The sequence below is a fragment of the Citrus clementina genome, unplaced genomic scaffold, assembly GCF_000493195.1.
Source record: "Citrus clementina cultivar Clemenules unplaced genomic scaffold, Citrus_clementina_v1.0 scaffold_4, whole genome shotgun sequence".
Taxonomy (NCBI): domain Eukaryota; kingdom Viridiplantae; phylum Streptophyta; class Magnoliopsida; order Sapindales; family Rutaceae; genus Citrus; species Citrus x clementina.
Window position 1 is genome coordinate 6,068,530 of NW_006262274.1, and position 27,830 is coordinate 6,096,359.

A 27,830-nucleotide genomic window follows, 5' to 3' on the forward strand; every position below is an offset into this window, starting at 1 on the left:
GTGGGGATAGGAAATGTAAACCTAAAATTGCATGATGGAACAATAAGAGAGTAAAGGAAAGTTAGGTATGTTTCTGAACTTAAAAGGAACTTAATATCTCTAGGTATGCTTGACCAAATGGGGCTTAGCATTAAGCTTGAATCTGGTGAGCTGAGAATTTCAAATGGAGATGGGGTAGTTATGAAAGGTTACAAAAGAAATGGGGTTTATGTTTTGAATGGGGAAGCTATAACTGGTGTGTCAGGAGTGTCAATCAATTCGAGCTGTGATAACACTTTGCTGTGGAACCTTAGATTAGGACATATGAGCTTGAGAGGTTTGAAAGAATTACAGAAGCAAGGGGTTCTAGGTAGCAGTCAAATCTCAGAACTGGATTTTTATGAAGACTGTGTACTAGGCAAAGCTACAAGAAATAGCTTTGGAAAATCAGTTCATTCAACCAAAGGCATCCTTGAATACATACACTCAGATTTATGGGGACCAGCACAGACAATTTCACTAAGTGGCAACACCTATTTCTTGTCTTTAATAGATGATTATTCAAGGAGAGTATGGGTTTATGTCTTAAAACATAAGGATCAGGTATTTGGCAAATTCAGAGAGTGGAAATCCCTGGTTGAAAATCAAACTGGATTGAAGGTGAAGAAACTCAGAACTGACAATGGTCTTGAGTTTTGCAATCAGGAGTTTGATAGCTACTGTGCATATCATGGCATTGCAAGGCATAGAACTGTAAGGCTGACTCCTCAACAAAATGGGTTAGCCGAAAGAATGAACAGAACCCTGATGGACAAAGTAAGAAGCATGATGATCCAGTCACAACTTCTCAAAGGATTGTGGGCTGAGACTCTGTTAACAGCAAGCTATCTGGTAAATCTAAGTCCCTCTGCAGCACTTGACTTCAAAACCCCATTTGAGAAATGGCATGGAAAACCAGCAGACTATAACAACCTCAAAGTATTTGGATGTCCAGCTTATGCACATGTGAGTCAAGGGAAGTTAGCTCCAAAAGCCCTTAAAGGAAAGTTCATTGGGTATCCTGAAGGTGTTAAGGGATTCAAACTGTGGTGTACAGACCTTAATCCCCCCAAGTGCATAATCAGTAGAGATGTAATATTCAATGAGAAAGCTGCACTGGAAATGAAGAAACCTACTGACACAGATGCACAAAAGGATAAGGAGAGAACCAAGATTCAGTTTGAGGTGGAGCCCTTCACCAGAGAAGCTTCAGAAGATAAAGATGAATCTTATCAAGGAGCTGTTGATCAAGAAACTGATCATGTAAAGCAGACTGAAGCTCAGCATCAGGAGTACCAGCTGACAAGAGACAGAGAAAGAAGGAAAGCAAAAGCACCTGTCAGATATGGATATGCATATCTGATAGCCTATGCATTGACAGCATCTCATCAAATTGATGATGATGAACCCAAGAACTACAAAGAGGCTATCCACGGACCATACAAAGATGAGTGGAAAAAGGCCATGGATGAAGAAATCGATTCACTGAAGAAGAACAATACATGGGAGTTGGTTAAAAGACCTGCCAACAGCAGAACAGTAGGATGTAAATGGATCTACAAAGTCAAAGATGGACTAACAGCTACTGAACCTAGAAGATTCAAAGCTAGGTTAGTAGCTAAAGGTTACACACAGAGGGCTGGAGTGGATTTCAAAGTTGTGTTCTCACCAATAGTCAGACATACATCAATCAGAGTGCTACTGGCTTTAACTGCTATAAAAGACATGGAGCTTGATCAACTCGATGTCAAGACAGTCTTTCTGCATGGAAGACTAAATAAGGACATCTTGATGACACAACCTGAAGGGTACACAAGTCCTGAATCTGCTGACTGTGTGCGTCTGCTGAGGAGGTCACTGTATGGGCTGAAACAATGACCCAGACAGTGGTACCTTAGATTTGATGAGTTTATAGTCACTCATGGATATCTAAGGTGCAGCTATGATGTATGTGTTTACTACAAGATCATACAATCAGGTAACTACATATATCTGCTGTTATATGTAGATGATATGTTGATTGCTTGTAGTGAAAGAGAAGAGATTGAGGCTTTGAAGCAGCTGCTCAATTCAGAATTTGATATAAAAGACTTGGGTCCAGCTAAGAAGATTTTGGGAATGGAAATAATAAGGAACAGGAATAAAGGTACTATGATTCTGTCTCAAATGAAGTATCTAGAGAAGGTACTTGGAGCTTCTGAGATGTCAAGCAGCAAGTCAGTAGTAACCCCTCTAGCATCTCACTTCAAGATGTCTTGTTCACAATGTCCCAGTACAGATGAAGAGAGAAGTGAAATGACAAAAGTTCCTTATGCAAATGTTGTTGGTTGCATGATGTATGCAATGGTACTTACAAGACCAGATTTAGCTCATGCTTTAAGTGTTGTAAGTATGTTTATGGCTACACCTGGAAAGGATCACTGGAAGGCTGTTAAATGGGTGCTGGGGTATCTGAAAGGTACACAAGAGTATGGCCTGGTATATGGAAAATTAGCTAGAAAGGTTGTAGGTCTCTGTGGTTATGTTAACTCAGACTATGCTGGGGACTTAGACAGAAGGAGATCTCTAACTGGCTATATGTTTTTCTTGGATGGCTGCCTTGTTAACTGGAAAGCAAGTTTGCAGCATATTGTTGCCTTGTCAACAACAGAGGCTGAATACACTGCTGCAACAGAAGCTGTCAAGGAAGCTCTGTGGCTGAGAGGGTTGATAACAGAACTGGGAATGAAGCAGGAGACTGTTGAAGTTCATTGTGACAGCTCAAGTGCAATTTACTTGAGTAAGAACCCAGCCCACCATGAAAAACTAAACACATAGATATAAAGTTACATTTCATCATAAATGTAATCTCAAAAGGTGTGATTAGTATGGTGAAAGTGCATACAGATGATAATCCTACTGACATGCTTACTAAGGTCGTAACTACAGCTAAGTTCAAAAGTTGCTTGGACAAAGCTGGGCTGAGTGATTTCTAAAATACTCAGGTTGGAGAAACCAGGATCAGGGAGTGATTTGTTCAAGGTGGAGAATTGTTGTATTATGAAGCAAATCAGTTGGTAAAACGACCAGTTGATGTCTCGTTTTGGAAAGCAACAAACTTACTCTTTTGAACGACATGAATGAAGGTCGTTTTGGTTTAAGTGATGCACGAGAGTTTCACGTGCACGGATAAGTTGCTTTCTTGGTTCGTTAGAATCAGTTAATTCACATGCCAGTCACGTGGGTTTCTGGGTTCGTTACTGATTCATTAACAGGCTGTTATATACAGCTGATTCTGCCAACAGAAAGAAAGTGAGAGTGAGAGCTATTGTGAGTTGAGGAGATTGAAACAAAGGCTTCTTGAAAGACTCTGTAATCAGCTTGAAAAGCTCTCTGTAACTTCTGTGAACAATCAATAGAATTGGGTTCTGTTTCTCCCGTGGATGTAAGCTAGATTGAAGCTAGCTGAACCACGTTAACTCTTGTTCTTTTCTTAATTCTTTTTAGTTCTAGACTCTTTGTGTATTCTGCTAGATTGATTCTTGGTGCATCTTGTTTGTTTGATTGTGATCTTGGAGAAGTGTTTCGAGTTGATTGGATAATTAGTCACTCTTAAACACTACACAAGCTCAACAAGCAAATCTAATTGATGCTTCATCTCTTCCAACCTGTACAAAAGTAGCGCAGTAAAGGTCAATCACTTGTTCAAACAACTAATTTTGATGGAACATAAATATCGTAACACAAATAGCCATAGTCAATGTTCACAGAAAGATTAAATTAAAGCATTTGAGGGGAACTATATATAAATGTAAACTGAAGTACCTCAAAACTTTGTCTGCTAATTTTTCTTGTGCTTGGAGCTCACAATTTCCAAATACTTGTGAAAACTCCAGTATAGGTGTAAACATGGAATCCAATTGGTTTCTAGGAATCTCTTCATTTTGTTGTTGGAAAGTTATGGAATTTTTGTCGTGCACATTATCTGCAAGAATCATTTGATCATCAACTCTTTCTTGATCATAGTCCGCTGTGCCTAAACTAGATTCCAACTCACTCATTATTGTCTTACTTGTGGCTAACCGATCTAGGCTTTCTCAAGTTTGCTTCTCACCGAAGTAAAAGTGGCCTCATCCTCATTCATCAGTTCTTGAAAGATCTCATGCTCGTTCAGCTGTTCAGTTTCCATTTCCACCCAGTCAAGTTGTTTCTTGTGTTCATTTACTTCAGAACTTGCACTTACCATTAGATCTCCATCTTCTTCCAAACACTTCAATAACATATCTAGTTTTTCGATAAAACTATCCTCTCCATTTCCCTCAAAATTTCCGTCTATATTGTTGGCGGAACTTTTGTCTTGCTTCCGGGCTTCTCCTTCCGTGAAACATAGGCAAGCATCTTTCATCGTCTCACGAAAAACAAATTCCTGTATCTCCTATCTAAAGAGATACTCAATGTTGCAAGCATCTATCTCTTTCTTCCACTCATCAATAGTTTCCCCGAATAAAACCATATACACATTCTCCTTCACAAAATATTCCGCTATTTTAAGTGACTTGTCAGGAACCTCAACCTCTTGGAGTTTTGTAAATGTGTAGTTCGCAGTATTCACAACATCTCTGAAGGTCTCATCAAAGACAGACGAGAAACCTCTTCTGTTATAAGCCTGCCAATTCTATAGTTTCCAATTTTCTCATTCCAATCCTTGCAAATTTCCCGGTACAAGACTGAGCATATATCCTCACTTAAAGAGCATTCATCTCGAAAATGTTTTAATTTCCTATCCAGTGCAGAGCAAAACCCCTTAACTGCCTCACTGCATACAGTATAATATATTTCCTCTCTCATCTGAGCCTCAAACTTGTTACTTTCAACTTCCTCTTTCAACATCCTTATTTCAATTTGTAGTTCTTCATCGGCTGCATCAGCGACTGACGCGTTATTCATTTTCTTCCAGACGCCATCCAAATTGTCAATGTCCAAGTTCATTTCTTTTCTCACATCAGATTTCAATAGGTTTTTTGCTGCTGAGGATTCGTCCCATTGATCACCTCCATATTCTCCAAAAGTCTCAACCAACCTGGCATTGCAGTTCATTAAATTATCCAATCTTACAATAACTTCTTGGATTCTTCTTTTTAGGCTAACCGGATCCTTCTCTCCTCTTAAGTTTGAACACCCTTTTTTCTGGAAGCATTTCTCGCTTCAACCATTTAACCTCTTCACTTTTTCTCCGAATTATAAACTCGTGACTCTTTATGATCTTAGCAACAGATTGACCAACACCCTCTTCTGATTCTACTTCTTCAACCTTTGAGGAAAAATTGGCACAACTGTCTCCTTCTGATAAAGATCTTCGCAGCCTCGGAGGAATATTCCTCTCAATATTAGTTTTGGTTGAAGATTTTAAATTCTCATTCCCTTTTGCAGCTTTCAGTTGAGCCTCGTTCTGATTGATAAAGCTCTCAAGCTCATTACGCAAGCACGTAACCTCCGTCATCAAATCTGACGAATGCTCACTCAAGCTCATGAAAACTTGCTTCTCTTGCTTCCTCATTTCCATCTCAAAGTTCTCCTTAAAATCGTTAACAAAACCATTAATCAATGTACAAATTGCATCCTTCTCAATAGTCCACCTCCATTGCTGCTCCTGGGGCCCCAGCTCAGACAAAAAAATCGCATTCTGCATTTTCCCAAAAGCCTGATGCAAAGTCTCTTTCAAAATATTAATATCAGAACCCATCTGCTCAATCTTTTTGTGATCAATACCGCCATTCCTTTCCTCATCAATAACTTCATGCTCGATATGCAAGACTTCTTGATCAACTGAATGCATCAACTCAGAAATTTCACTATCTCTATCCTCATCACTCTTTGTTCTTTCAATCTCCACGTTAGCATTTTGCAAAGCAACCAATTCTTTTTCCTTCGCATCCAATGCTAGCCTAAACTTCAACTCATTTTCGAACCTCTCCGTCAATTCCTTATCCTTTTCGCGGAGAGCCATTTCTGAATCCTGAAGGCGACACTGGAGACGGTCTTTGATTTCTTCCAAGTCTGCCAGGACTTTTTCATGGCAGCTTTCAAACATGTTGTTGTCTGCATCCTCCTGGACAAATTTCATGCACCCTTCTAGCTGAATTACTGCAAGTTCATAGAATTTCGATATCTCATTCAAGCGCTGAATGACGCCATCTCTGGACTTTACTTTGCCGTGTGCTCTTTCCATGTCGCCATCATTGTTGCATCTGTTAAAGAAATTCTTAGTGTGCCTTCAAGCAATCCAAAAAGACCAGCCATTTTTTTTTTCTTTTTGTTTGGTTCATCTATTGAAAATGAAGCAATAGAAATGTGAATGAGATCTTCTGTTTTTATGTTTCCTTGAAAATTGGTGATCTAATTGACTTATTCTAACTTGTTACTTGTTACATATATGTTGAAAATGTGACTAGAATTATTCCTATATTTCATTTAAATACTAATGCATATTACCATTTATGCAAAGATAACAAGGAATTGATAATTTTAGGGAACTCACGGTAATTTTTTATCTTTTTTTAATAGAATTTTTTATCATTAAATCAAATGGATTTGTTGTAAATTTGAAAGTTATGAGACCTTTATTACTTGAAATAACTGGTTTGTCCTTCGTTTCCTTCGAGAGCCCGAAAAGTTCTAAACGTTCAACGCTCAAGCCAATATTTTTTTTTTTTTGTTTTAACCACGATATATTCTGGGGAGGGCCCCAATTATGGGAGATACTTTTAAGTTCGTACCATAACTTAGACTAGAAGTCCCCGCTTGAATCGAGAGGTACAAATTCTCCCAACAAAAATGATTTTTCTACGACTCAAACTGAGAAGCAAACACAATCAAATCACTTAAGGGTGACTTCATTACCAGTAGAGCCAACACTTTATTAGTAACGCTCAAACTAATATAGACGGTTAGAATGTCCTCCTCAATTAATTTGAGAGGAAAATTACAGATAATATGTATGGTTTGATGAAGGAGCAAAGGAACATTAAAAAGGTGTAATTAACATTGCCAACGAACGTGCCCAACATTAATTTATTAGTTGTTTCAAATAAAGCATCCACTTGGCATACTATAATTGGTTGTTTCCTACAGCAGCCACTACAGATCTCATTAAGCGCCAGAATCTAACTCAGCGGCGGGGCGCGAACCACCACTGCCCTTGGCGGCGCGTGAGGCTCTTTCTCTCAGCCACTCCACCACCTCTCCAGAAACCAACTCAACGTTCTGCCCAGGCTCGCCAATCAGCTGATGCCACGTGCCTGGATAAATCCTCAGCGTCTTATCCTTACTGGCTGCATGTTTATACTACTCTTCAACGCAGGCGGGATCGCAAACGACGTCGTCTTCCTCTTGGGGCTCATTGAGTATTTTTTATACTCAAATCCCTTGCAAATCCCTCGACACGCGCAGCAACTCCAGCACGGTCGCCGCACGCAGCCTTGGCACCGACCTCCTGGGGCTCGACAACGCCAGCTTCCTCTTCCACTCCTCCTTGAAGGAGACCATCGGGAGAGAACCGTGGGTGGGACCCACGCGCCAGGAAGCCACCAGCCATACTACTGTGAAGAGAAGGTGCTCGAAGGGCCACGGAGGCTTGAATTTCTGGCTAATCCCGCACATGGCCCCATTCAAAATCAAACCATCCCACGCGCCCTTCCGACGGAGCGTGAAGTAAAGAGCTATGGCCCCACCCAAGGACTCGGAATACAAAAACGCGAACAAATTCGGTGCGTGTCTCACAATGACATATCACATGTTATATTAATTATTTGGGATGAAACTGAAAATAAATAAATTTAGTATGCTTGCTTTTGCATAAAACCTTCTTTTTTTTGTAGGGTTATTTTGGATCTAATAATTTAATTTACAAATATACTTTTGTTTTATCAATAATAACATTTAATTTGCAACTGCTGGGGATCTCTACTCCCTAGTGTTGGCTCAAGGAGACCTTGGCAACAACCATTGCAACGAATATATGACAAGTTTTATCGCGATAATTACTTGCTAATTGATTTCTTTGCACTTGATGTACAACACATATCATATTATATCAATTTTAAAGCTATATATTGAGAATTCTAACATAATCAAATGCATATATGAGCAATTAATTGACAATCAACACACCAATTAGAAAAACTAAACATGTGTAAGGAATTTACTGAGTATCAGTAACATAGTAGAAATATGATAAAGTTATGATGAGACATGTGACAAAAAAATAAGTCAATATTCAATTATTAAATATAAATTATCACTATATTTGGTACTGAGGTGTTGTGATTAAAAAAAATGAGAAAGTATGGTAATATGTAATAATTTTAAAAGTTATTATGACTTTTTATTGTATAAATAAAATAAACTTAATTTTTAGATTATAGCCGTAAGTATTTATTAAGCACATTAGTATTGGAATTTAAAAGCTATACTTTCCAAAAATAATTAAGTAGGGCTAATACCTAAAACAAGTCTAACAGAATTTTTTTTTATTTCTAGAAAATAAAAAATGCATGTGATATGTAATTTGTGAGGATTTGAATTTACAGAAGCAGAGGAAACAAAAGAATTTTAAAAAAGCGAATTGCTTTATGAAATAATTTTTCTGCATCCTTTATTCAGACAGCTTTAGGCTTTTTATAAGAGCCAATTGGAAACACGCAATCTACGCTAGTAACTGCCCTTGGAACAACAAAAGACACCCTAGACAATAACACATGAAATACTAGAAATAATAGGAAATATGGGTAATAATATTGCACACATAGTTGATAGACCACGTGTCAAGCACCCATTTATTTCAAAGCACTTATTATTAAGTCCTAGACTCCTCCTATCAAGCATGGCTATCAGGTACGTGGGAAGTTTGTCAAATGCATGGGTTCTTGCTCGTCTTTGGGAGACATATCAGCATGCTTGGAAAGAGATACACGCAAGACAATCAACACAAGATTTGCTTTATTTCTAGGATGCATGGGCATGCACTCTACTTATAGAACTCCATAACCCAGAGATTACCAATAGCAAGTTCACAACTGATCCCACCAAAACCAGCGCCAGTAGCCAGGGTCATGAATTCATGCCTTGTTCTCTCCTTTCCACCGGGACTTTGAATCATCATAAGCACGTCAAAATGGGAATTTGATTTTGATTCAATGCTTGTATTAGGAACTTCTGGAAGCATTGACTCCACAACGATTACCTTTCCATCTTCTGGGATGCTTTTGTAGCAATTCTTCAACAACTTCAAGCAATGTTCATCATTCCAATCGTGCAGTACCGACTATTTAAAAATTCTCATATTAATCAAACTATTGTTTGTAAAAATTTAATTTAAGAAACTCCTCATAATATGTCCGCAAATTAAATTAAAAACTTACCTTCATAAAAATGGCATCACCTTTTGGAACACTTTGGAACATATCACCCCGTACATGCTCAATACCTGTAAAATATTATACAATTAAGAAATCAGACAATTAGAATTATGCCACTCTATTTTCATTAGCAAGATGTATTACATCAAGAACTGTTTGATCAAACTTAATTATGCCAATGTTATGGAAGTTCCTAATATACAGGCACACACAACAGAAGAATTATACACACACATATATGAGAGCAGGTTCAAGGGATTTTTTTTAATACAATTTTACATATAAATTTCTAACAATTAGGTTAAAGTTTATCACATGGTTAATATTAAAACTGCATGCAGTTTTATAATTCTAAAAATTAATTAACTAGGCGCAAGTCCTTACGTCAAACAATAAACGTGAAGCACGACACTCTTTCCTCTCTCTTATCATCTAAATTTATTTAAACTAAGTAATTTCATTCAAAGATTGAAATTACACTTCATTTCGGAGGAAGATCTTACAATCAAATTACAGGCAACTTAAAATTAAAAACTGCCTTAGCTAACACGAGTATGCGTGTTGCAGGCTCTTCGGATGAACTGAATTCTAAATCAGCATTGTCCTTAATTTCCTCTTGAATGTCCAACAACACTTAAAAGATTTCCTTTGCTTGACATCATGTTTAGGACATTCATATATTTCTCTTTTTAACTTATATGCTCATCTCCTTCAATCCTCCCTCTACTCATTATAAAACATTTTTTTTCCGATGGCTGTTGGATGGATTTTACTGCTAAAAATTAAAATATAGTACTTCCCTAGTTCTCTGTATGTTTACTTTAGTTATCCAGTAAATCGAAACGTGATTAGATGACTATGCTTTGTTAATCTTTAAAAAAATATATGTAGAAACAATTGCGAACATTTTTTTCCAATATTTACATTTGGTTTAATAAACAAATTTATGTAGATAACATCTTTTTTTATGGCTACATGGATGTGTACCTTAGTTCACTGGTAATTTAGAGGGAGAAATAAAGGGTAATACAAAGGTGAGAGAAAAGTATTTTACTTTTACTATTAAATTTAATAATATGACACCTACGCGAATTAATTAGTTTTTTAAAATAACAAAATTACACGTGAGCTTTAATATTAATCCTTGGATGAACTCTATTAGAAAGAAATTTGTTTCTAAAAGTATCTTTTTTAAACTTGCCCCCAGAATAAGGAATCTTCTAAAAAAAGAAAAAAGAAAACAAACATTCTGAGTATTATCCTTAGTTTATCTTTTATTTTAATAAAGTAAGGAACCCTTATATATATATATATATATAGAGAGAGAGAGAGAGAGAGAGATAGATAGTAATGATCTAATCCAAAATTTTGGGTTTTGTTAAAAACCGAAAAAAATCATAATTTCAAATGGTTCAATAGTCCATTATACTATTAAATCATATGGCTTACTAGATTTTTTGGACTTTAACAAAATTTGTGTCGCGAGAGAGAGTGAGAGAGAAAGAGAGAGTCCTTCTCTAGTAAGGAAATCTTCACTTTTTTAAAATGAGAATTTTACTAAAATAAAATAAAAACACATATTTCAATACATTAGAAACTGTTTTTTTTTATTAGTAGCATTCTCAATTTAACAAAGTGAAACATATATATATATATATAGTCTTTCTCTAAGGTAGGTGCCCTTATTTTTTTTTTTTAAATGAGGACACGCTATTAAACCGTGCGATTTAATGGCGTTCTTCATTGATTCTATTAAATCACACGGTACAACAAAGTGTTTGCACTAAAAACAAAATGAGGGTGCCCGCCCTAGCGAATGACTATATATATATTTATGAGAGTTCTTGCACTTTAATAAAGTGCAAGAAAATTGTTACCGCATATGGTATAATAGTGTAATGTCCTGACAAGTACTCGTATATATAACATGAGATTAATAATCATACGTGGATGTGGTGGGGCATGGTCAATAACATGAGGTTGGTCGAAATTGATGCCCTTAATATAGGGGTACTTGGTAGTGATGGCTTGAAGAGTAACGCCGAGACTGCCACCAACATCGACCAGCTGCTTGATGTTGTCGAAGCCCTTGTAAGATTCAAGAATGTTGCTCATAACCAGGGAGGTATAGTTATACATTGCTGCGTTAAAATGTTTATTGAACCTAGGGTTCAATCCTGCGTACTCAAATATATGCACTCCATGGGCTCGATTAAATGGAATTCCTCCTTCAAGAATAGCATCTTTGAGTTGGGACCTATATAAATTCCGAAAAACCAATTTATCATGCATTGTCTATATATATGCTCCATGCATGCATGCATGGTCTAGCTGATCATTTACTGAGAAAAAGAGAGAAATAGAAATTAATTAATTACCAGCTCTCCAGAATGACCTTGTCCTGAATTATTTGTATTAGGGGGCCTAGTAAGACGCCATCTTTGTTAGGCACATAGTATTTGGAGACAGAATTCAAACTATATAGTCTCCGGGCACCAGAAGCATCAAGTGAGCATTCAACAACACTGTAGCTAGCCAAAAGCCTGAGAATCCGATCCAGCATCATGGGTGCATCTTTGTTCTTGGTGAGCAACTGGGCTGCAATATCTGAAGCAGAGAGCTTTGTACCAGGACCAGCTTTGTCTAGGATCTCGAAAATGCCTAGCTCATACACCGCTTGAATGGCCATGGGTAGCACTACACCTGTCGCCAATTGATCAGCATATGCAAAGCTTTGGTCTCTTTCTCCATCAACTATAGAATCCATTTTAAGTTTCTTGAATTTCTGCTACGCTTTGCGGGGTTTCTTGCTTGGCCAGAGGGTTATATATAGACTGGTCATTCAAAACTATCAAGAGTTTGCCAATATAGACTTGGTCATTCAAAACTATCAAAAAAGAGATGGGATTGACTAATGAATTAAAGTTAGAACTTTGCCAATATTTGAAATTTTCTTTGAGCTATATAATTTATGCAATCTTTGAGGTTATTTTTATGTTTTATTTAAAGTTTGTTGTTCTTTTTATTTATTTATTTTAAAAAAATGATGTTTGTGGGTATCGTCACGAAAGCCATCACGAGACTATAACTCGTCCACTAGGGTCGCCTAAGGGTTTAAAAGTTTGTTGCAAACACTAAATGCAATCGCGATTACCTGCGAAAGTAGTTTAGTTAGGATTTACTTTTTGTTTTATTGTTTTTATTTTTGTTTTAAGTTTTAGTTTTGCTCGAGGACTAACAAAATCTAAGTTTAGGGGTATTTGATGAACATAATTTGTATATATATTTTATCCTTTATTATATATTTATTAGTTATTTTATTTCTTATTTTTAATTAATTGAATTGTTTTATTGAATAGGGAATTAATTTGAGATTATGGATAAAAAGGACATAAAAGAGCTTAATTTTTGAAGCATTAAAAATTAATTGATTTTTGGAAGTAATTAGACATACATGCATGTGGAAATCAAGCCAAGGAACCGAAATCAATAAGTTAATTCATCATACACATGCAGACAAAGGAGAGAAATTGATTTTAGCTTTAAAAAAGACCCGCACTTGACTTTTCATAAATGGAAAAAGAAATCCTATTGCAATTCTAAGTGCACATCACGTGAGTGAAGCAAAACAAATAAAAGGCAAAGCCTTTTGGCTTTAAAATTGACAAGATGGGGCCCATTTTGAAGACTATATAAACAAGCCTTTGACTGCCAGTGGCCGCCAGAGGAGAAGCAAAAAAACTTTTGAATGAAAAGTAGCCGCCAGAGGAGAAGAAAAAAAATTTTGAGGAAGGAAAAAAAGAACAGACGCGATTGGGGAGAAAACCGGCTGCAGTAGTTCGGCTTTCATGGCTGATTTTATTTTTTTGTTACTCTCAATTTAAGTATGTCTAGTTAATTTTTTTATACTAAGGTTAAGAATGAAACTTTATTCAATGAAATAATTATCTTTTTATTTAATTAATTTCCTACATGTGTGCTTTAATAATTATAGTTTTTATTTCACATAATTAATTAGATGTTATTAAAATCTTTTCATTAATTCTGTCATGCATTATTAATTGTTAGGATTAATATTCGATTAAATCTATACTTGGATCTATAAAGTTTATACATGATTATTTTTTATTCTATGTCTTTCTTTAAATTGTTTACATAGAGTGCTTAGGAAAATTTTGACTCTTTGTTATTCAATATGTTTGCATGAGATGCTTAGATGTCATATTATTAAGCAGAAAAAGAACCTACATTAGATTTAATTATTTGGGCTTAATTGTTATATTAATGAGATGACATAGATTGATTTCGAGTTGTCACTTTAAAATTGAAGATTAATTAATAATTAGATAATTATTAGTTGAATAGTGGTAGATTTTGAAACATTGGTAACTTTTGTCTTATTGATTTCTCATTTGCTTTAATTGTTTTCTTAGTTTAATTAGTTTAATTTCTCTTAAAAATTCAATTTGCTCAATTAGGTTAGAATTAATATTAATTTTAGATTTAAATTAAACTTTTCAATTTATAATAATTCATGTGGAATCAACCTCGTTACCACTATTCTATCTCTAAATTTATGCACTTGCGAGTATAATAAAATTTTTCACAACATGTTTACTAGTTGTTAATTTCAAAAAGTTAGGCCTGCAACGCAAAAAGGACAGAAGATGCCATAAAAGTCTTTTTAGACTCTGAAGGCACTTGCAATTACGTGAAGGTGTTAAACACATAAGAAATTCAAAAACATTAATTAAATACGACTTCTTATGATTTAGCGGAAAATATTGATCACAAAGACCAGCTGGAGCTGATAGTGCTCACCATCAATCAGCTGTTGATGGGTAGTAACAACAAACAACCTTTAATTGCAATCAGTGATATTGAGATTATGGGACTTTTGTCGTTTCAATTGCAATCCCAAATGGGACCTAACCATTGGCTGTATTATTATCATCGCTTGCCAAACCCAAAAGCAAAGGGCTTGTTGACTTCAAAGAAAAAGAATTGTTTGTTCAGGCCATATTAGACCATTTGCTTCGTTGTGTTGATGGCTATATTTTAAGACCACCAAAATTATATACATATAAATGTATAGTCTTTTATATATATAAAGAGAGAGAGAGAGAGCTTTTAATGAGGGACTTCTCATTTTATTAAAATGAGTATCAAACTAATAATTAAGAAAAATGCATATTCAGAATGTTTTATCTTATAATATATTAAAGTTTATATTTTTTTATTTTTTAACAACTTAATTAACAATATAACTGTGGATGGACCCAGTTAACGCTTAAAAGGGGCTTTAGCCCTCTAAATCATTATTTTTTTTTTAAGTGTGTCCTTAGCACCTTCTGAATGAGTTAAATAAAAAGCATTCAGAAATATTTTTTAAATAATAAAACACTTATAGTCCAATGGTACATGTGTTATTTAGTGGTTTTAGAGACTTGATTCGAATCCCAATAATTTTTTTGAATGTGTGCATGGTCCTCAAATTTTTTCACGTTCAATATAAAATTAATTGAAGAAAAAATGTTGGCTGCCTCTTGAAATATTGATTTAGTCTCAGAACCATGAACAGTCGCAAAAAGCCATAACTGAGAACAAATTTATGAACTCGTTAAGACCTGAAAAGTTTTTAATTTTTCCAAGGTAAAGATGATGTAAAATAATAATTACCTCTTGCAAGCGGGAATCTAAAATCAATGCAGCAGTTTCCCTGGTGTAAGTAATCATCGGAGGAATCTTATTCAATGATATGAAGTCATAAATTCTTGCATCAGTAAATGGACCATCTGAGAAAATGGAGCAAAAATTGCACAAGACTTGTGTAAATTTTCCATTTTGAAGCACTCAAAATCATTTGCAGAGAGATAACTTCTAATACTAACCAAAGTGGCCAATGACAAGAGAAAAGTAATTAAATGCTCCTCGTGTTATTTATTGTCAAAGATGCGGACAAAAGGCTAAAAATATATATATATTTTTAAAAGTATTTTGATTTCTATTCAGAAATTACATTATTAACACATTGTGGATAGAAAGGAACCCTCTAGCCTGACAAAGCAGAATCGATAAAGACAAGATCCACATCTCTATCTCATAAAACCAGTGTTTCTGTAAACATCACTATGGAACAGTACCGTCACCGAATCTTGATCATCTCTTATTATAATCTTTAAAAAACATCTGCTTGGAATTTGTATTCGAAACTTTCTGTATGTGAATGGAATACCTATATTTGTTCACAAATTTAATTAACTTCTCCAATTATTTCTTTCTGGATCAACTTCAGTATTTCTAAGACGTATGCACAGTTACACAAATTCACTACCAATTGGAACAACAATGTCAAAGACATATTGTTATAAATATCACATACTAACGAAAACTTGCGTCTCTTACTTTCTCATTTCAATTGGGACTAGAGTGACATTTCTTGCGTCTCTTGCTTTCTCATTTCAATTGGGACTAGAGTGACATTTCTTTTGAGTTCAAAAATGGAAAACATCTCTGTGTACCGTTTGTGTCACGTTCTCTTAATAGAAAAATATAACCCAAAAGTTCTTGATTTTAGTAGTTTGTTCTTTGTATTAGAACGTACGACGTGTTTCATGAGAAAAAAAAAAAAATTGCTCTTACTTTTCTTCCAATCGAACAAGGTGCTTGATCATTTTGGTTATCAATTGATGTTTATCTATGGAATGCGGTTATCAATGAGTTAAATGAATATAATTAAAGGTCTGATAGACATTTTTATATATAGAACATATGCCATTATTTAATGTGACCTCGGTCGCAGTTAAAAGTAGTCAGCAAAAGAAACCCCTGCTAATGTAAAGGATCAAATATGACGGCACGAATAGTGATTAACTAGAATATCTAAGTTAAACAGCACTTCTTATTGCATCCAGTCATTTTGTGGGAAAGGAATTTTGAATCAGATACACTAAATTGCTTCTTTAGTCATCATATCTGGTACTGGGAGTCTAGCTAATAACTTTTGCTGAAGTTGTATTTGAGAAAGAGCTGTTTTTGACTGTTGGTTCCTCAACTTGTCTCCCAAGAAATCCAATGCAAATGACTGCAGGATCTCAGATCATGACAGAATTGTGAATCTTAAGCCATTTTTCTGCATTAGGAAAAAAATGTAATAACAATTACGGTGAAAAGAATGCAAACCTTTACATTGCTCAGGGTCAGTTCACCATTCAATACATACTTCTTGCTTTTGCCAATGCTAGCGACAGCAATTACCTGCAAGTAAATTTGTACAGTAACCATTTTTTCATATTGATGTATAATACAAAAGCTACACCGCAATCATAAAGATTTCACAGAATCAAGGTAAAGCAGGAAACTCACTCTTGAAGTATGACCTGTGACACTGAAATAGTCAGAAATTTATCCCTTAAGTTTCGGGTACATTTGCGAATACACAAAGAGAAGCTGGCAAACAGTGATCAAGATAATATAAAATCATAATGATAAAATTATGTTGACAGACAATTAATTTAAATGGCTTTCAGTTATCAAGTTTCAACAATTTTTGCTTGAGCTCGCTACAGAGATTAATCTACCAAATACAAGTCTCTGCATTTACCTTGCCTTTGAAAGCTCTAGCTGTCTCTTGAAATATTGATTTAGCCTCAGAATCATGCACAGCCGCAAAAAGCCATAACTGAGAACAAATTCAGGAACATGTTCAAACCATAAATCTTTCACATTTTCCAGAGGAAAAGATGCAAAATTGATAATTACCAATTTCAAGGGGGAATTTAAAATCAATGGAGTAGTTTCCCTGGAGTAAGTAATCATCAGAGGAATCTTATTCAATGATATGAAATCATCAATTACTGATATAGTAAAAGGACCATCTTAGAAAATGAAGCAAAAAACGGACAGGGCATGTATAAATCTTCCATTTGAAGCACTCAAAATCATTGGAGAGATTATTTGTTTTACGAACCAAAGTGGCTAAGCTGTTTAGACTCCTTTTCCAGCAAGACTAGAGTAGGGCGTTTGATTTCTGGGTCAATCAGAAACATCTTTGCAACATCAGCTCTAGTAGTTTGGAAGAATAAAACATCAGGATGCAGTTTTGATGCAGCCGCAAGCACTTCACCTTCCAGGCCATAAAATTTTTTGTCATAGCAGTAACAGATGTTAAGGGAAACACTAAGGCAATTGCTCAAATCATATGAGTGAGTATGGACCTTTAAAGAGTTAAGGAATCCCAAAGCAATTGTAGATTGAGCTGTCAATAAGTGCTCTGCATTCTCTGTTGTCATCACAGTGTAAAGATCACCAGCCATCTTGGTCTTTATGTAATTCGCAATAGCATCCCTTCAAAATAAAAAAGATCTTGTTATAAACAATGCACAAGCATATAATAGACTTGCCCCTTTTCGCTTTTCTTACTTCTTAACAGCTAAACAGATTTAAAAGGGTCATATTGAACAAAAAGATCCAACAAAAGAAAACACCTGTTCCAAAAAAACTCACTTCTTCCTGTCATGGTAGTAAGTATCCACATGTACTCCATTAACAAAGAAATAAATGGTTGGATATCCTTGAATTCCCCATCTTTTTGCCAACTCGATCTCGTTGATAGCATTAACTTTTGCTAGCACCGCTTTGCCCTTCAGCTCAGTGGCAGCGGCTTCATATTCTGGAGCCAGTTTCTTGCTCCAGAAGCACCATGGTGCGTAAAAAGCCACCATCACATGCTGATTCTTGGCTAGAACATCACTAAAATTCTTGTCACTTAAATTCACTGCATCTTCTTTTTCATCAATAGCCGGAGGCAAGTTGTACTTTCGATCTTTGAAACTTTCATAAGAATCTAATGATGCAACGGTGTCTCTGGAAGAGATTGGAGGAAATTTCTTGAATACAGAAACACATAATACATAGCCTCCATCATAATCTATTTTGTAAACACAGAAAGGCGAAAGCCGAAACACAATGAACAAAAGAAAAATCGTAGTGGAGAGCGCAAGGAGATGAGCTTTAGTTGACATTGTTGAGCAGCCGGCCTTGAGTAGGCGCTCTGCAATTTGTACTTGACATCTTCAAAATAGTTGTTTTATAGCAGTGATCCTGTCCGCAATGCAAATTTTACCCTGAATTGCTGGCCAATGACAAGATAATTATAATTAAATGCCTCCTTTTTTGTATGCATTTTCACAGAGCAGACGACAGGCTAATAAATAATAAAATGTATTTTGATTTCTATTCAGAAATTACACTATTAACATCCAGTTGACAGAAAGAAACCCTCTATCCACCACTAGCTTTATAAAGCACAATCAACAATGACAAGATCCAAATCTCTAGCAGATGAAACCAATGTTCCTGCGAACATCACTATGCAACAGGATTACACTGAATCTTGAAAGCAACGAATTGAATGGAATATTCTTTTGCAGCCATATAAACACGCTTCCTATATGGCGTTAATTTGTATTCGCAACGCCTTACCATAATGTGACATGCTTGGTCATCTCTCTTTATAAACCTGTTGTATGTGAATGGATTACCAACATTTGTTGAGAAACTTAATGAATTTCTCCATTTAGTCCTTTCTGGATCAACTTCAGTATCACTGAGACCTACAGAGTTGCACAAATTTACCGCCAATTAGAACAACAATACTGAAGACATATGTATTACAAGTATCACATATACAAGCATATAATGTGACATGATAGAGTTGTAGTTGCATCACAAACCAAGATATAATATGAAAGAATTTTGAGAAAATACATCATTGCTCATCTCAAAATGCTGTTGCAATACAGGTGAATGTTGATGCAGTGTTGTGTATATCTTATCAAGTAAGCCTATGAGCGCATCCACTTGATCGCCCAGCAGATCCACCTGGAATCCAAGCCGCGTAACAAATCTTAAGAAAATTTGCTTGAAATGCTCTTAAAATGTATATTCATCAAACCCAAGTTAAATTCAGTTTGTTTATCCTAAAAATAAAAATTAAAAAATTAAATTAAATTAAAAAGAAAAAAAACACTAAGGTGAATAAAACTGAAATTGCAGCTCAAAACCTCAGTTTCAGCCATTTGGAGATTCTTGCTTCTTCTGATAAATGCTGTTCTGTAGAGCAATTCCCGTTTTTGTATTGAGGAAACAAGCTCAACAAGCAAATCTAATTGATGCTTCATCTCTTCCAACCTGCACAAAAGTAGCGCAGCATTATGCTTAGTAAAGGTCAATCACTTGTTTAAACAATTAATTTTGATGGAACATGAATGTCGTAACACAAATAGCCATAATCAATGTTCACAGTTAGAATAAATTAAAGGGGAACTGTATATAAATGTAAACTGAAGTACCTCAAAACTTTGTCTGCTAATTTTTCTTGTGCTTGGAGCTCAAAATTTCCAAATACTTGTGAAAACTCCAGTATAGGTGTAAACATGGAATCCAATTGGTTTCTAGGAATCTCTTCATTTTGTTGTTGGAAAGTTATGGAATTTTTGTCGTGCACATTATCTGCAGGAATCATCTGATCATCAACTCTTTCTTGACCATAATCTGCTGTGCCAAAACTAGATTCCAACTCACTCATTATTGTCTTACTTGTAGCTAACCGATCTAGAGCTTTCTCAAGTTTGCTTCTCACCGAAGTAAAAGTGGACTCATCCTCATTCATCAGTTCTTGAAAGATCTCATGCTCGTTCAGCAGTCCAGTTTCCATTTCCACCCAGTCAAGTTGTTTCTTGTGTTCATTTACTTCAGAACTTGCACTTACCATTAGATCTCCATCTTCTTCCAAACACTTCAATAACATATCTAGTTTTTCGATAAAACTCTCCTCTCCATTTCCCTCAAAACTTCCGTCTCTATTGTTGGAGGAACTTTTGTCTTGCTTCCGGGCTTCTTCTTGGCAAGCATCTTTCATCGCCTCACGAAAAACAAATTCCTGTATCTCCTGTCTAAAGAGATACTCAATGTTGCAAGCATCTATCTCTTTCTTCCACTCATCAATAGTTTCCCTGAATAAAACCATATACACATTCTCCTTCACAAAAAATTCCGCTATTTCCAGTGACTTGTCAGGAACCTCAACCTCTTGGAGTTTGGTAAATGTGTAATTCGCAGTATTCACAATATCTCTGATGGTCTCATCAAAGACAGCATGAGAAACCTCTTCTGTTAGAAGCCTGTCAATTCTATAGTTTCCAATTTTCGCATTCCAATCCTTGCAAATTTCCTGGTACAAGACCGAGCATATATCCTCACTTAAAGAGCATTCATCTTGAAAATGTTCTAATTTCCTATCAAGTGCAGAGCAAAACCCCTTAACTGCCTCACTGCATACAGTGTAATGTATTTCCTCTCTCATCTGAGCCTCAAACCTGTTACTTTCAACTTCCTCTTTCAACATCCTTATTTCAATTTGTAGTTCTTCATTGGCTGCATCAGCGACTGACACGTTATTCATTTTCTTCCAGACGCCATCCAAATTGTCAATGTCCGAGTTCGTTTCTTTTCTCACATCAGATTTCAATAGTATTTTTGCTGCTGAGGATTCATCCCCTTGATCACCTCCATAGTCTCCAAAAGTCTCAACCAACCTAGCATTGCAGTTCATTAAACTATCCAATCTTACAATAACTTCTTGGATTCTTCTGTTTAGGCTAACCGGATCCTTTTCTCTTCTTAAATTTGAACACCCTTTTTCTGGAAACATTTCTCGCTTCAACCACTTAACATCGTCAAATTTTCTCCGGATAATAGACTCGTGACTCTTTATGATCTTAGCAACAGATTGACCAACACCCTCTTCTGATTCTACTTCTTCAACCTTTGAGGAAAAATTCGCACAACTGTCACCTTCTGCTAAAGATCTTCTTGGCCTTGGAGGAATCCTGCTCTCAATATTAGTTTTGGTTGAAGATTGTAAATTCTCATTCCCTTTTGAAGCTTTCAGTTGAGCCTCGTTCTGATTAATAAAGCTCTCAAGCTCATTACGCAAGCATGTAACCTCGGTCATCAAATCTGACAAATGCTCACTCAAGCTCATGAAAACTTGCTTCTCTTGCTTCCTCACTTCCATCTCAAAATTCTCCTTAAAGTCGTTAACAAAACCATTAATCAATGTACAAATTGCATCCTTCTCAACAGTCCACCTCCATTGCCGCTCCTGAGGCCCCAGCTCAGACAAAAAAATAGCATTCTGCATTTTCCCAAAAGCCTGATGCAAAGTTTCTTTCAAAATATTAATATCAGAACCCATCTGCTCAATCTTTGTGTGATCAATACCGCCATTCCTTTCCTCATCAATAACTTCATGCTCGATATGCAAGACTTGTTGATCAACTGAATGCATCAACTCAGAAATTTCACTGTCTCTATCCTCATCCCGACTTCCAGGACTGCTCATACTGAGCTCTGCGTCAGCATCACTCTTTGTTCTTTCAAGCTCCACGCTAGCATTTTGCAAAGCAACCAATTCTTTTTCCTTCGCATCTAATGCTTGCCTAAGCTTCAACTCATTTTCAAACCTCTCCGTCAATTCCTTATCCTTTTCGCGGAGAGCCATTTCTGAATCCTGAAGACGACCCTGGAGACGGTCTTTAATTTCTTCCAAGTCTGCCAGTACTTTTTCATGGCAGCTTTCAAACATGTTGTTGTCTGCATCCTCCTGGACAAATTTCATGCACCCTTCTAGCTGAATTACTGCAAGTTCATAGAATTTCGATATCTCATTCAAGCGCTGAATGACGCCATCTTTGGACTTCACTTTGCCGTGTGCTCTGTCCATTGCGTAGTGCACAATCCACATCATTGTTGCATCTGTTAAAGAAATTCTTAGTGTGCCTTCTAGCAATCCAAAAAGACCATCCATTTTTTTTTTCTTTTTGTTTGGTTCATCTATTGAAAATGAAGGCTATGAAGCAATAGAAATGTGAATGAGATCTCCTGTTTTTATGTTTCCTTGAAAATTGGAGATCTAATTGACTTGTTCTAACTTGTTACTTGTTACACATACGTTGAAGATGTGACCAGAGTTATTCCTATATTTCATTTAAATACTAATGCATATTAGCGTATATGCAAAGATAACAAGGAATTGACAATTTTAGAGAACTCACGTTAATTTTTTACTTTTTTTTTAAATAGAATTTTTTACCATTAATTCAATGGAATTTGTTAGAAATTGAAAGGTCATGATACCTTCATTATTTGAAATGACTAATTTATCCTTCGTTTCCTTCAAGAGCTCGAAAACTTCTAAACGCTCAACGCTCAAGCCAACACAGACGGCTAGGATGTCCTCAATTAATTTGAGAGGAAAATTACAGGTTAATTATGCATGATTTGATTAAGGAGCAAAGGAACATTAAAAAAGTGTAATTAACATTGCCAACGAACGTGCCCAACATTAATTTATTAGTTATTTCAAATAAAGCATCCACTTGGCATACTATAATTGGTTGTTTGCTACAGCAGCCACTACAGACCTCATTAAGCGCCAGAATCTAACTCAGCGGCAGGGCGCGAACCATCACCGCCCTTGGCAGCGCTCGAGGCTCTTTCTCTCAGCCATTCCACCATCTCTCCGAAAACCAACTCAACATTCTCCTCAGGCTCGCCAATCAGCTGATGCCACATGCCTGGATAAATGCTCAGCGTCTTATCCTTACTCGCTGCACGTTTATACAACTCCTCAACGCAGGCGGGATCGCAAACGACGTCGTCTCCGCCGTGGCATATCAGCATCGGCACCTCGACTTCCTCGAACCTCCCTTGCAAATCCCTCGATACGCGCAGCAACTCCAGCGCGGTCGCCGCACGCGGCCTCGCCACCGGCCTCCTCGGGCTCGACAGCGCCAGCTTCCTCTTCCACTCCTCCTTGAACGAGACCATCGGGAGCGAACCGCGGGTGGGAACCACGCGCCAGGTAGGCACCAGCCACGCGACTGTGAAAAGAAGGTGCTCCAAGGGCCACGGCGGCTTGAATTTCTGGCTAATCCCGCACATGGCCCCATTCAAAATCAAACCATCCCACGCGCCCTTCTGACGGAGCGTGATGTAAAGAGCAATGGCCCCACCTAAGGACTCGGAGTACAAAAACGCGGGCAAATCCGGCGCGTGTCTCGCACGGAATGAATCGAAGAAGGAAATCGCGTCTTCGACGACGGGGTTGAGGTCGGGAATGTGAGCGACAAGTCCATCAGAGAAGCCGTGGCCCTGGTGATCGATAGCGCACGTGGCGAAGCCCGATTTGGCGAAGAGGACGGCGGTGAGCTGGACAATCCAGCTGGTCTCGCCGGTGAAGCCGTGGACGACGCAGAGGACGCCGAGGGTTTTGGCGGGAGGGAGTGGGGTCCACCACTGGGTGAAGAGCCTGAGGCCGCGCGAGTTGGTGATGTACTCGGAGGAGTGACTCACTGAGTGGCGGGCGTAGAACTCGTCCGGAGTCAATGAGCCGAATAGGCTCTGCTCGTTGGCTTCGGCAACCGGGTGTATGGGCATTTTTGAAATTTGATTTTTGCCTTTGAGAACTGAGAAGACAAGCTTTCAGTTTCAGTTAGTAGGTTAGTTTCTGTTGAGCGACCGGTTTCAGTACTCAATTGGTCTAGGCAGGCAGGATTCTGATGTTTCTGGGATTGCGTTCTCTATGGTGCGGCATTATATGGGTAATGGGTGGCCAATTAATGTAATTCTTTTTTCCCTTTTTTTTCATTAAAATATATAATGGCTTGGGTAAAACTTAAATTGATTTTGAATTCTAATGATGAGTTAAAACAAAAAATGTTTTTAAAATTATTTGGTAATACACTAATTAGTCTCTATTTCAACTCGAATAATTTACTTAAAAAGTTAATTAAAAATTAATCGTTTTCTTTTTCGCTTTCTTTTTCGTTTTCATGTTAATGTAACACTAAATGCTCAATAAATGCAGTGCCATTATTTTCTGGTAAGAACTAAGAAGAAACCAAAGAATAGAGTGGGGGTGGAACCCATCATGTAGCGAGCTGCTCGGTCATGTATGAGTGAATCAGTGAATAGAGATGTCCTTGAAAATAAATAAGGAGGTTGGGGGATAAAGGAGGTCGTTGGCATAGTCGATCAGTACCAACCAGCGAATTGGTAGAATTGGATATTTTCTGCTTTCCCCCCACCAAATTGGTTTCCAAATTAATCTAGCTGTGCATTGTATTGTCCAATAAGTACCAAACACATACGTACTGTAGAATCTCTTATTATCTGTGACTATCATATATGAACATATGATTCAAATTAAAACAAGAAGACTCACGGATAAAGCTAACTCAATCAACCATATCTTTGAGATGTAGTCATTCCCGCAAGGGCACGTCATACTTTTTATTAGTATTTGCTGTGGGGCATAGGAATTGGTTGAGCATGTTATTCCATTTTCAAGAGTCAAAACCACTATCCACATTCGGATGCAAGCCCAACCCAAAATGAGCCCAAACGCATAAGAAATACAAAGAGTGGGCAAACTTATACAATAAGGATCTATTGCCAAAAAAGCTGATGAAGAAAATAGCCATCAGGATATATATCGCAGAGATATGAAATACTACGAATGGTTTTCTCTTACCTATTAGATCAAATACATACTGTGTACATTGGAAACTAAAGCAAATCAGTCTAACAAACACACCACTAGCTGGAACTATTACTTTAGCTAGCACATTTCTTCTCTCACTTTCTTCTTCTCAACACTTAAACCTTAAGGCTTTGATATTCCTTCGATATGTACAATCTTGTCATGTGTACACATTGTTGTACTGATCACACGCCCCAACAGACACTGCCTCAGTTCTCTTCATGATCAATGCAAGCTGAAAGGATAAAGTATATCGTATCAGATGACAAAATCCACCACTAGTCATTTTAATGCTTTCTGTATGATTGTTCACACTCGATGGTAGCATGGCTTGGGTTCAGTGTTAAGAAAGAAAGAATGTGCATGTATACAAATTGAAAGTCATGTAATCCAGAAGAAATTTGCTTGATGTTAATATGAGCACATGAATGGTATTCATCACAAACCTAACCAAAATATCAGAACTTTACTCAGAACACCATTTAAGAACTTCATGACATCATCTTCAATTAACAACAGAGCATAAACATACCTAAATTCTCAATTAATGGGACTAGAGCTGACAAAATTTGACACGACCCGATTACCCGACACGAACACGACACAAATTTGACACGACCCGATTACCCGACACGAACACGACACAAATTTGACACGATTATTAAATGGTTGGGTCCAAGTCGACACAATTTTTTTTCATGCCGGGCTAGGGTTAAAGTTCTTGACCCATTCACCCGACCAATGACACGATTATATTTTCTATTTTAAATTAATTTCTAGGTTCTTGTCATTAAAACTCAAATATTGGACATGATTCTCTCTTTTTTTTTTTTTTTAAGGATGGATATATACACAATATTTTATTTATAATTTTATATAAATTTAGAACTTCAATAACGTAAATGTGTAATATTTTGGTGTATATACGTGTGTGTGTGTGTGTATATATTTATACACGTATACATATATCTATACCTATATGTATACATATATCTATATATACAGATATTAAGTGGGTTATTGGGTGTTTATTTTTCGTGTCGGGTTAGGTCTCAATATTTTGACACGATTATTAAATGGGTCGTAATTTGGTCGACCTAAATTTGACATGACACGAAGCTGACAAGATGCTGACACAATCCAGTGACCTATTTTGCCAGCTCTAACTGAGACGTTGTACTCAACCATAAACCATATCATTAGAACTTATGCAAGCCGTATATCTAGCTTAGTAAGTGAGAATTTTTTATATTTTCTGTAAGGTATAATAGAAGCAGTTCAAATTACTACATGCAAGATAAAGCAATGATGAAAACAAACAATAACTTCATTTTCCATATCCAGAAAGAAATGAAAGCATTTCATGTAAAATATCAATTCTCAATCACTTGTATTATCCTCAATAGCACACGTTGGGTTGGGGATTAGGTAGCGAGGTATTGCATCACGTTGGCTTGGTGTTAAATTCAAGTCTTGCCTAAACCCAAACCTATGATAAATTAAAAGCAAGTACAACAGCTCTAAGAACATTAAGAATCAGATTTGAGATTTTAAAAAAAAAAAACAACATATAACACCTCCTGAGTAGACCCTGTGCCCTTGTCTTCGATTATGTACTTGGAAAGTCACAGTACTCGATCTCTTGCCCTTTTGGAAAGGCTCCATATGCTAATTTACCAGTTCTTTATCCAAAAATCCTAAGAAGCAAGCATTACATCAAATGTACGTTTTTTTTCCGCTTGGGCTACAAAAGTCTAAGGTTTCACACTAGCGATGCCCCAAATTAGGAGTTCAAAATCTTTAGTCAACCAAAATTAAAATCTAGACCCTGGCTGAAGCTGGTATTAGCAATATATGTAACGCCCCAACACCATCCAATTCCCAATTCATTTCATGACTATTATTAGTTTCAAGTTTAGCTACTAATTAAGTTTATTTTGTAAAAGATGAGTAAATTTTGAATCACCAAATCGACATGCTTGTAAAGATGAAACAAAAACTACACAAAATAAGATCACTCAACAAAATAATGTCACCTTTAATATAATTCCATTTCGTCAAAACTTCAAATTTAACACAAATTGACAACCAACCCATAAATATTTTAAGTTTTAGTAAAAGAAATCAAAAGTACCTCCACAGCAGAAACAACAGTAACAGCAAGAAAGAACCATGAGTATCTCTCCACAAACAGCAACAAACCCAGATCCAAAATGAGATTTTTTTGAACTGGGTGTCTCTGAAATATCATTTCTTTGGTTATTATCATCGACCAAGAGAGTCTGCTGCTGATCGTTGCTTTGAGACTGCTGCTTCTTCTCGCTGTTCATTCTGCTGAGATTCCATTCCAGTTTCTTTAGATATGATATTTTGAATGAGTCCCTTATTCTCATTGATGGCCATAGATGCATCTCTGTGTGACGCAGAATATTTGCAGAGAGGAGACTGTTTGGTTATAAATAATGTTTCAGATGCTGGCAAATAGACAAGATAATCTTAGGACGTAACGCAGAGCGTGCAACGACGTCGTTATATATATATATAGTTTATTATAGAAAAAATTGTTACCAGGCATTGTTGCTTGAGAGAGTAGAATTAATTGTGATTGCAATATTTAATTAATCACTACCCATACACAAATTATGTTGTCATACTCAATATATACTTCTTGAGTACACTGGATCCCCAGTTTCCATTACATAGATCTACGCCCATTTTGTTCCAGGTTTCAATAGATTTGTGAATGGAGCCATGCTTATTGTCACTAGGGGTGGGCAAAAAAATCGTGCACTAGAGAAAACCAAACCGAA

At 36.5% G+C, this 27,830-nt stretch overlaps 6 protein-coding genes and 1 pseudogene across 10 annotated transcripts; all 7 read right to left on the minus strand.

Moving 5' to 3' along the window:
* Nucleotides 1–5,140: 5,140 nt before the first annotated feature.
* On the minus strand, nucleotides 5,141–6,226 carry LOC18043946 (golgin subfamily B member 1). The gene has a single exon (XM_024186108.1). The coding sequence runs from the start codon at nucleotides 6,224–6,226 to the stop codon at nucleotides 5,141–5,143; it is 1,086 nt and encodes a 361-aa protein (XP_024041876.1).
* Nucleotides 6,227–7,016: 790 nt separating this feature from the next.
* On the minus strand, nucleotides 7,017–8,078 carry LOC112099011 (annotated as a pseudogene).
* A 919-nt stretch (nucleotides 8,079–8,997) lies between these two features.
* On the minus strand, nucleotides 8,998–12,194 carry LOC18043947 (caffeic acid 3-O-methyltransferase). The gene is made up of 4 exons (XM_006436353.2): nucleotides 11,792–12,194; nucleotides 11,360–11,670; nucleotides 9,417–9,481; nucleotides 8,998–9,319 (listed from the first exon to the last, which is right to left on the minus strand). Exons 1-4 carry the CDS (start codon nucleotides 12,178–12,180, stop codon nucleotides 9,023–9,025), a joined length of 1,062 nt encoding a protein of 353 aa, XP_006436416.1. The 5' UTR covers nucleotides 12,181–12,194; the 3' UTR covers nucleotides 8,998–9,022.
* Nucleotides 12,195–16,207: 4,013 nt separating this feature from the next.
* LOC18043949 (protein disulfide isomerase-like 1-3) lies at nucleotides 16,208–18,504 on the minus strand. Of its 2 annotated transcripts, none has more exons than XM_024186745.1 (6): nucleotides 17,919–18,504; nucleotides 17,383–17,759; nucleotides 17,175–17,290; nucleotides 17,017–17,094; nucleotides 16,596–16,670; nucleotides 16,208–16,497 (listed from the first exon to the last, which is right to left on the minus strand). In XM_024186745.1, the coding sequence occupies exons 1-6, from the start codon at nucleotides 18,434–18,436 to the stop codon at nucleotides 16,363–16,365; spliced, it is 1,299 nt and encodes a 432-aa protein (XP_024042513.1). In that variant the 5' UTR covers nucleotides 18,437–18,504; the 3' UTR covers nucleotides 16,208–16,362. The 2 variants fall into 2 exon arrangements, with proteins under 2 accessions (XP_024042513.1, XP_006436419.2); XM_006436356.2 differs by lacking the exon at nucleotides 16,208–16,497 and adding an exon at nucleotides 16,779–16,862.
* On the minus strand, nucleotides 18,463–22,303 carry LOC18043950 (WPP domain-associated protein). Of its 4 annotated transcripts, XM_024186743.1 has the most exons (6): nucleotides 20,013–22,303; nucleotides 19,766–19,925; nucleotides 19,478–19,604; nucleotides 19,148–19,295; nucleotides 18,897–19,027; nucleotides 18,463–18,546 (listed from the first exon to the last, which is right to left on the minus strand). In XM_024186743.1, exons 1-6 carry the CDS (start codon nucleotides 22,282–22,284, stop codon nucleotides 18,502–18,504), a joined length of 2,883 nt encoding a protein of 960 aa, XP_024042511.1. In that variant the 5' UTR covers nucleotides 22,285–22,303; the 3' UTR covers nucleotides 18,463–18,501. The 4 variants fall into 4 exon arrangements, with proteins under 4 accessions (XP_024042511.1, XP_024042510.1, XP_006436420.2 ...); XM_024186742.1 differs by having other exon boundaries at nucleotides 19,766–22,303; XM_006436357.2 differs by lacking the exon at nucleotides 18,463–18,546 and having other exon boundaries at nucleotides 18,909–19,027; nucleotides 19,182–19,295; nucleotides 19,766–22,303.
* A 369-nt stretch (nucleotides 22,304–22,672) lies between these two features.
* Nucleotides 22,673–24,352, minus strand: LOC18043951 (caffeoylshikimate esterase). The gene has a single exon (XM_006436358.2). The coding sequence runs from the start codon at nucleotides 23,913–23,915 to the stop codon at nucleotides 22,905–22,907; it is 1,011 nt and encodes a 336-aa protein (XP_006436421.1). The 5' UTR covers nucleotides 23,916–24,352; the 3' UTR covers nucleotides 22,673–22,904.
* Nucleotides 24,353–24,754: 402 nt separating this feature from the next.
* On the minus strand, nucleotides 24,755–27,528 carry LOC18043952. The gene is made up of 2 exons (XM_006436359.2): nucleotides 27,155–27,528; nucleotides 24,755–25,255 (listed from the first exon to the last, which is right to left on the minus strand). The coding sequence occupies exons 1-2, from the start codon at nucleotides 27,429–27,431 to the stop codon at nucleotides 25,230–25,232; spliced, it is 303 nt and encodes a 100-aa protein (XP_006436422.1). The 5' UTR covers nucleotides 27,432–27,528; the 3' UTR covers nucleotides 24,755–25,229.
* Nucleotides 27,529–27,830: the final 302 nt, after the last annotated feature.

Bases quoted from the DNA above. Each gene is read 5' to 3' on its own strand.
- LOC18043946 (XM_024186108.1), bottom strand. From the start codon at position 6,226: ATGGAAAGAGCACACGGCAAAGTAAAGTCCAGAGATGGCGTCATTCAG.
- LOC18043947 (XM_006436353.2), bottom strand. From the start codon at position 12,180: ATGGATTCTATAGTTGATGGAGAAAGAGACCAAAGCTTTGCATATGCT. The intron at 9,482-11,359 runs GTATGATTATTA...AATATTTTACAG, and splicing joins CCATGCCCCACCACATCCAC to GTATTGAGCATGTACGGGGT. The intron at 9,320-9,416 runs GTAAGTTTTTAA...ATTTTTAAATAG, and splicing joins GTGATGCCATTTTTATGAAG to TCGGTACTGCACGATTGGAA.
- LOC18043949 (XM_024186745.1), bottom strand. From the start codon at position 18,436: ATGTCAACTAAAGCTCATCTCCTTGCGCTCTCCACTACGATTTTTCTT. The intron at 17,760-17,918 runs GTGAGTTTTTTT...TTTATTTTGAAG, and splicing joins TACTACCATGACAGGAAGAA to GGATGCTATTGCGAATTACA. The intron at 16,671-17,016 runs GTAAATGCAGAG...ATTTACTTGCAG, and splicing joins CTAGAGCTTTCAAAGGCAAG to GTAATTGCTGTCGCTAGCAT.
- LOC18043950 (XM_024186742.1), bottom strand. From the start codon at position 22,284: ATGGATGGTCTTTTTGGATTGCTAGAAGGCACACTAAGAATTTCTTTA. The intron at 19,296-19,477 runs GTTTTGAGCTGC...CTTGGATTCCAG, and splicing joins TCCAAATGGCTGAAACTGAG to GTGGATCTGCTGGGCGATCA. The intron at 18,547-18,896 runs GTAAGGCGTTGC...GTCATTGGCCAG, and splicing joins ACCAAGCATGTCACATTATG to CAATTCAGGGTAAAATTTGC.
- LOC18043951 (XM_006436358.2), bottom strand. From the start codon at position 23,915: ATGCCCATACACCCGGTTGCCGAAGCCAACGAGCAGAGCCTATTCGGC.
- LOC18043952 (XM_006436359.2), bottom strand. From the start codon at position 27,431: ATGCATCTATGGCCATCAATGAGAATAAGGGACTCATTCAAAATATCA. The intron at 25,256-27,154 runs GTACTTTTGATT...TTATCCTTTCAG, and splicing joins CTGTTGTTTCTGCTGTGGAG to CTTGCATTGATCATGAAGAG.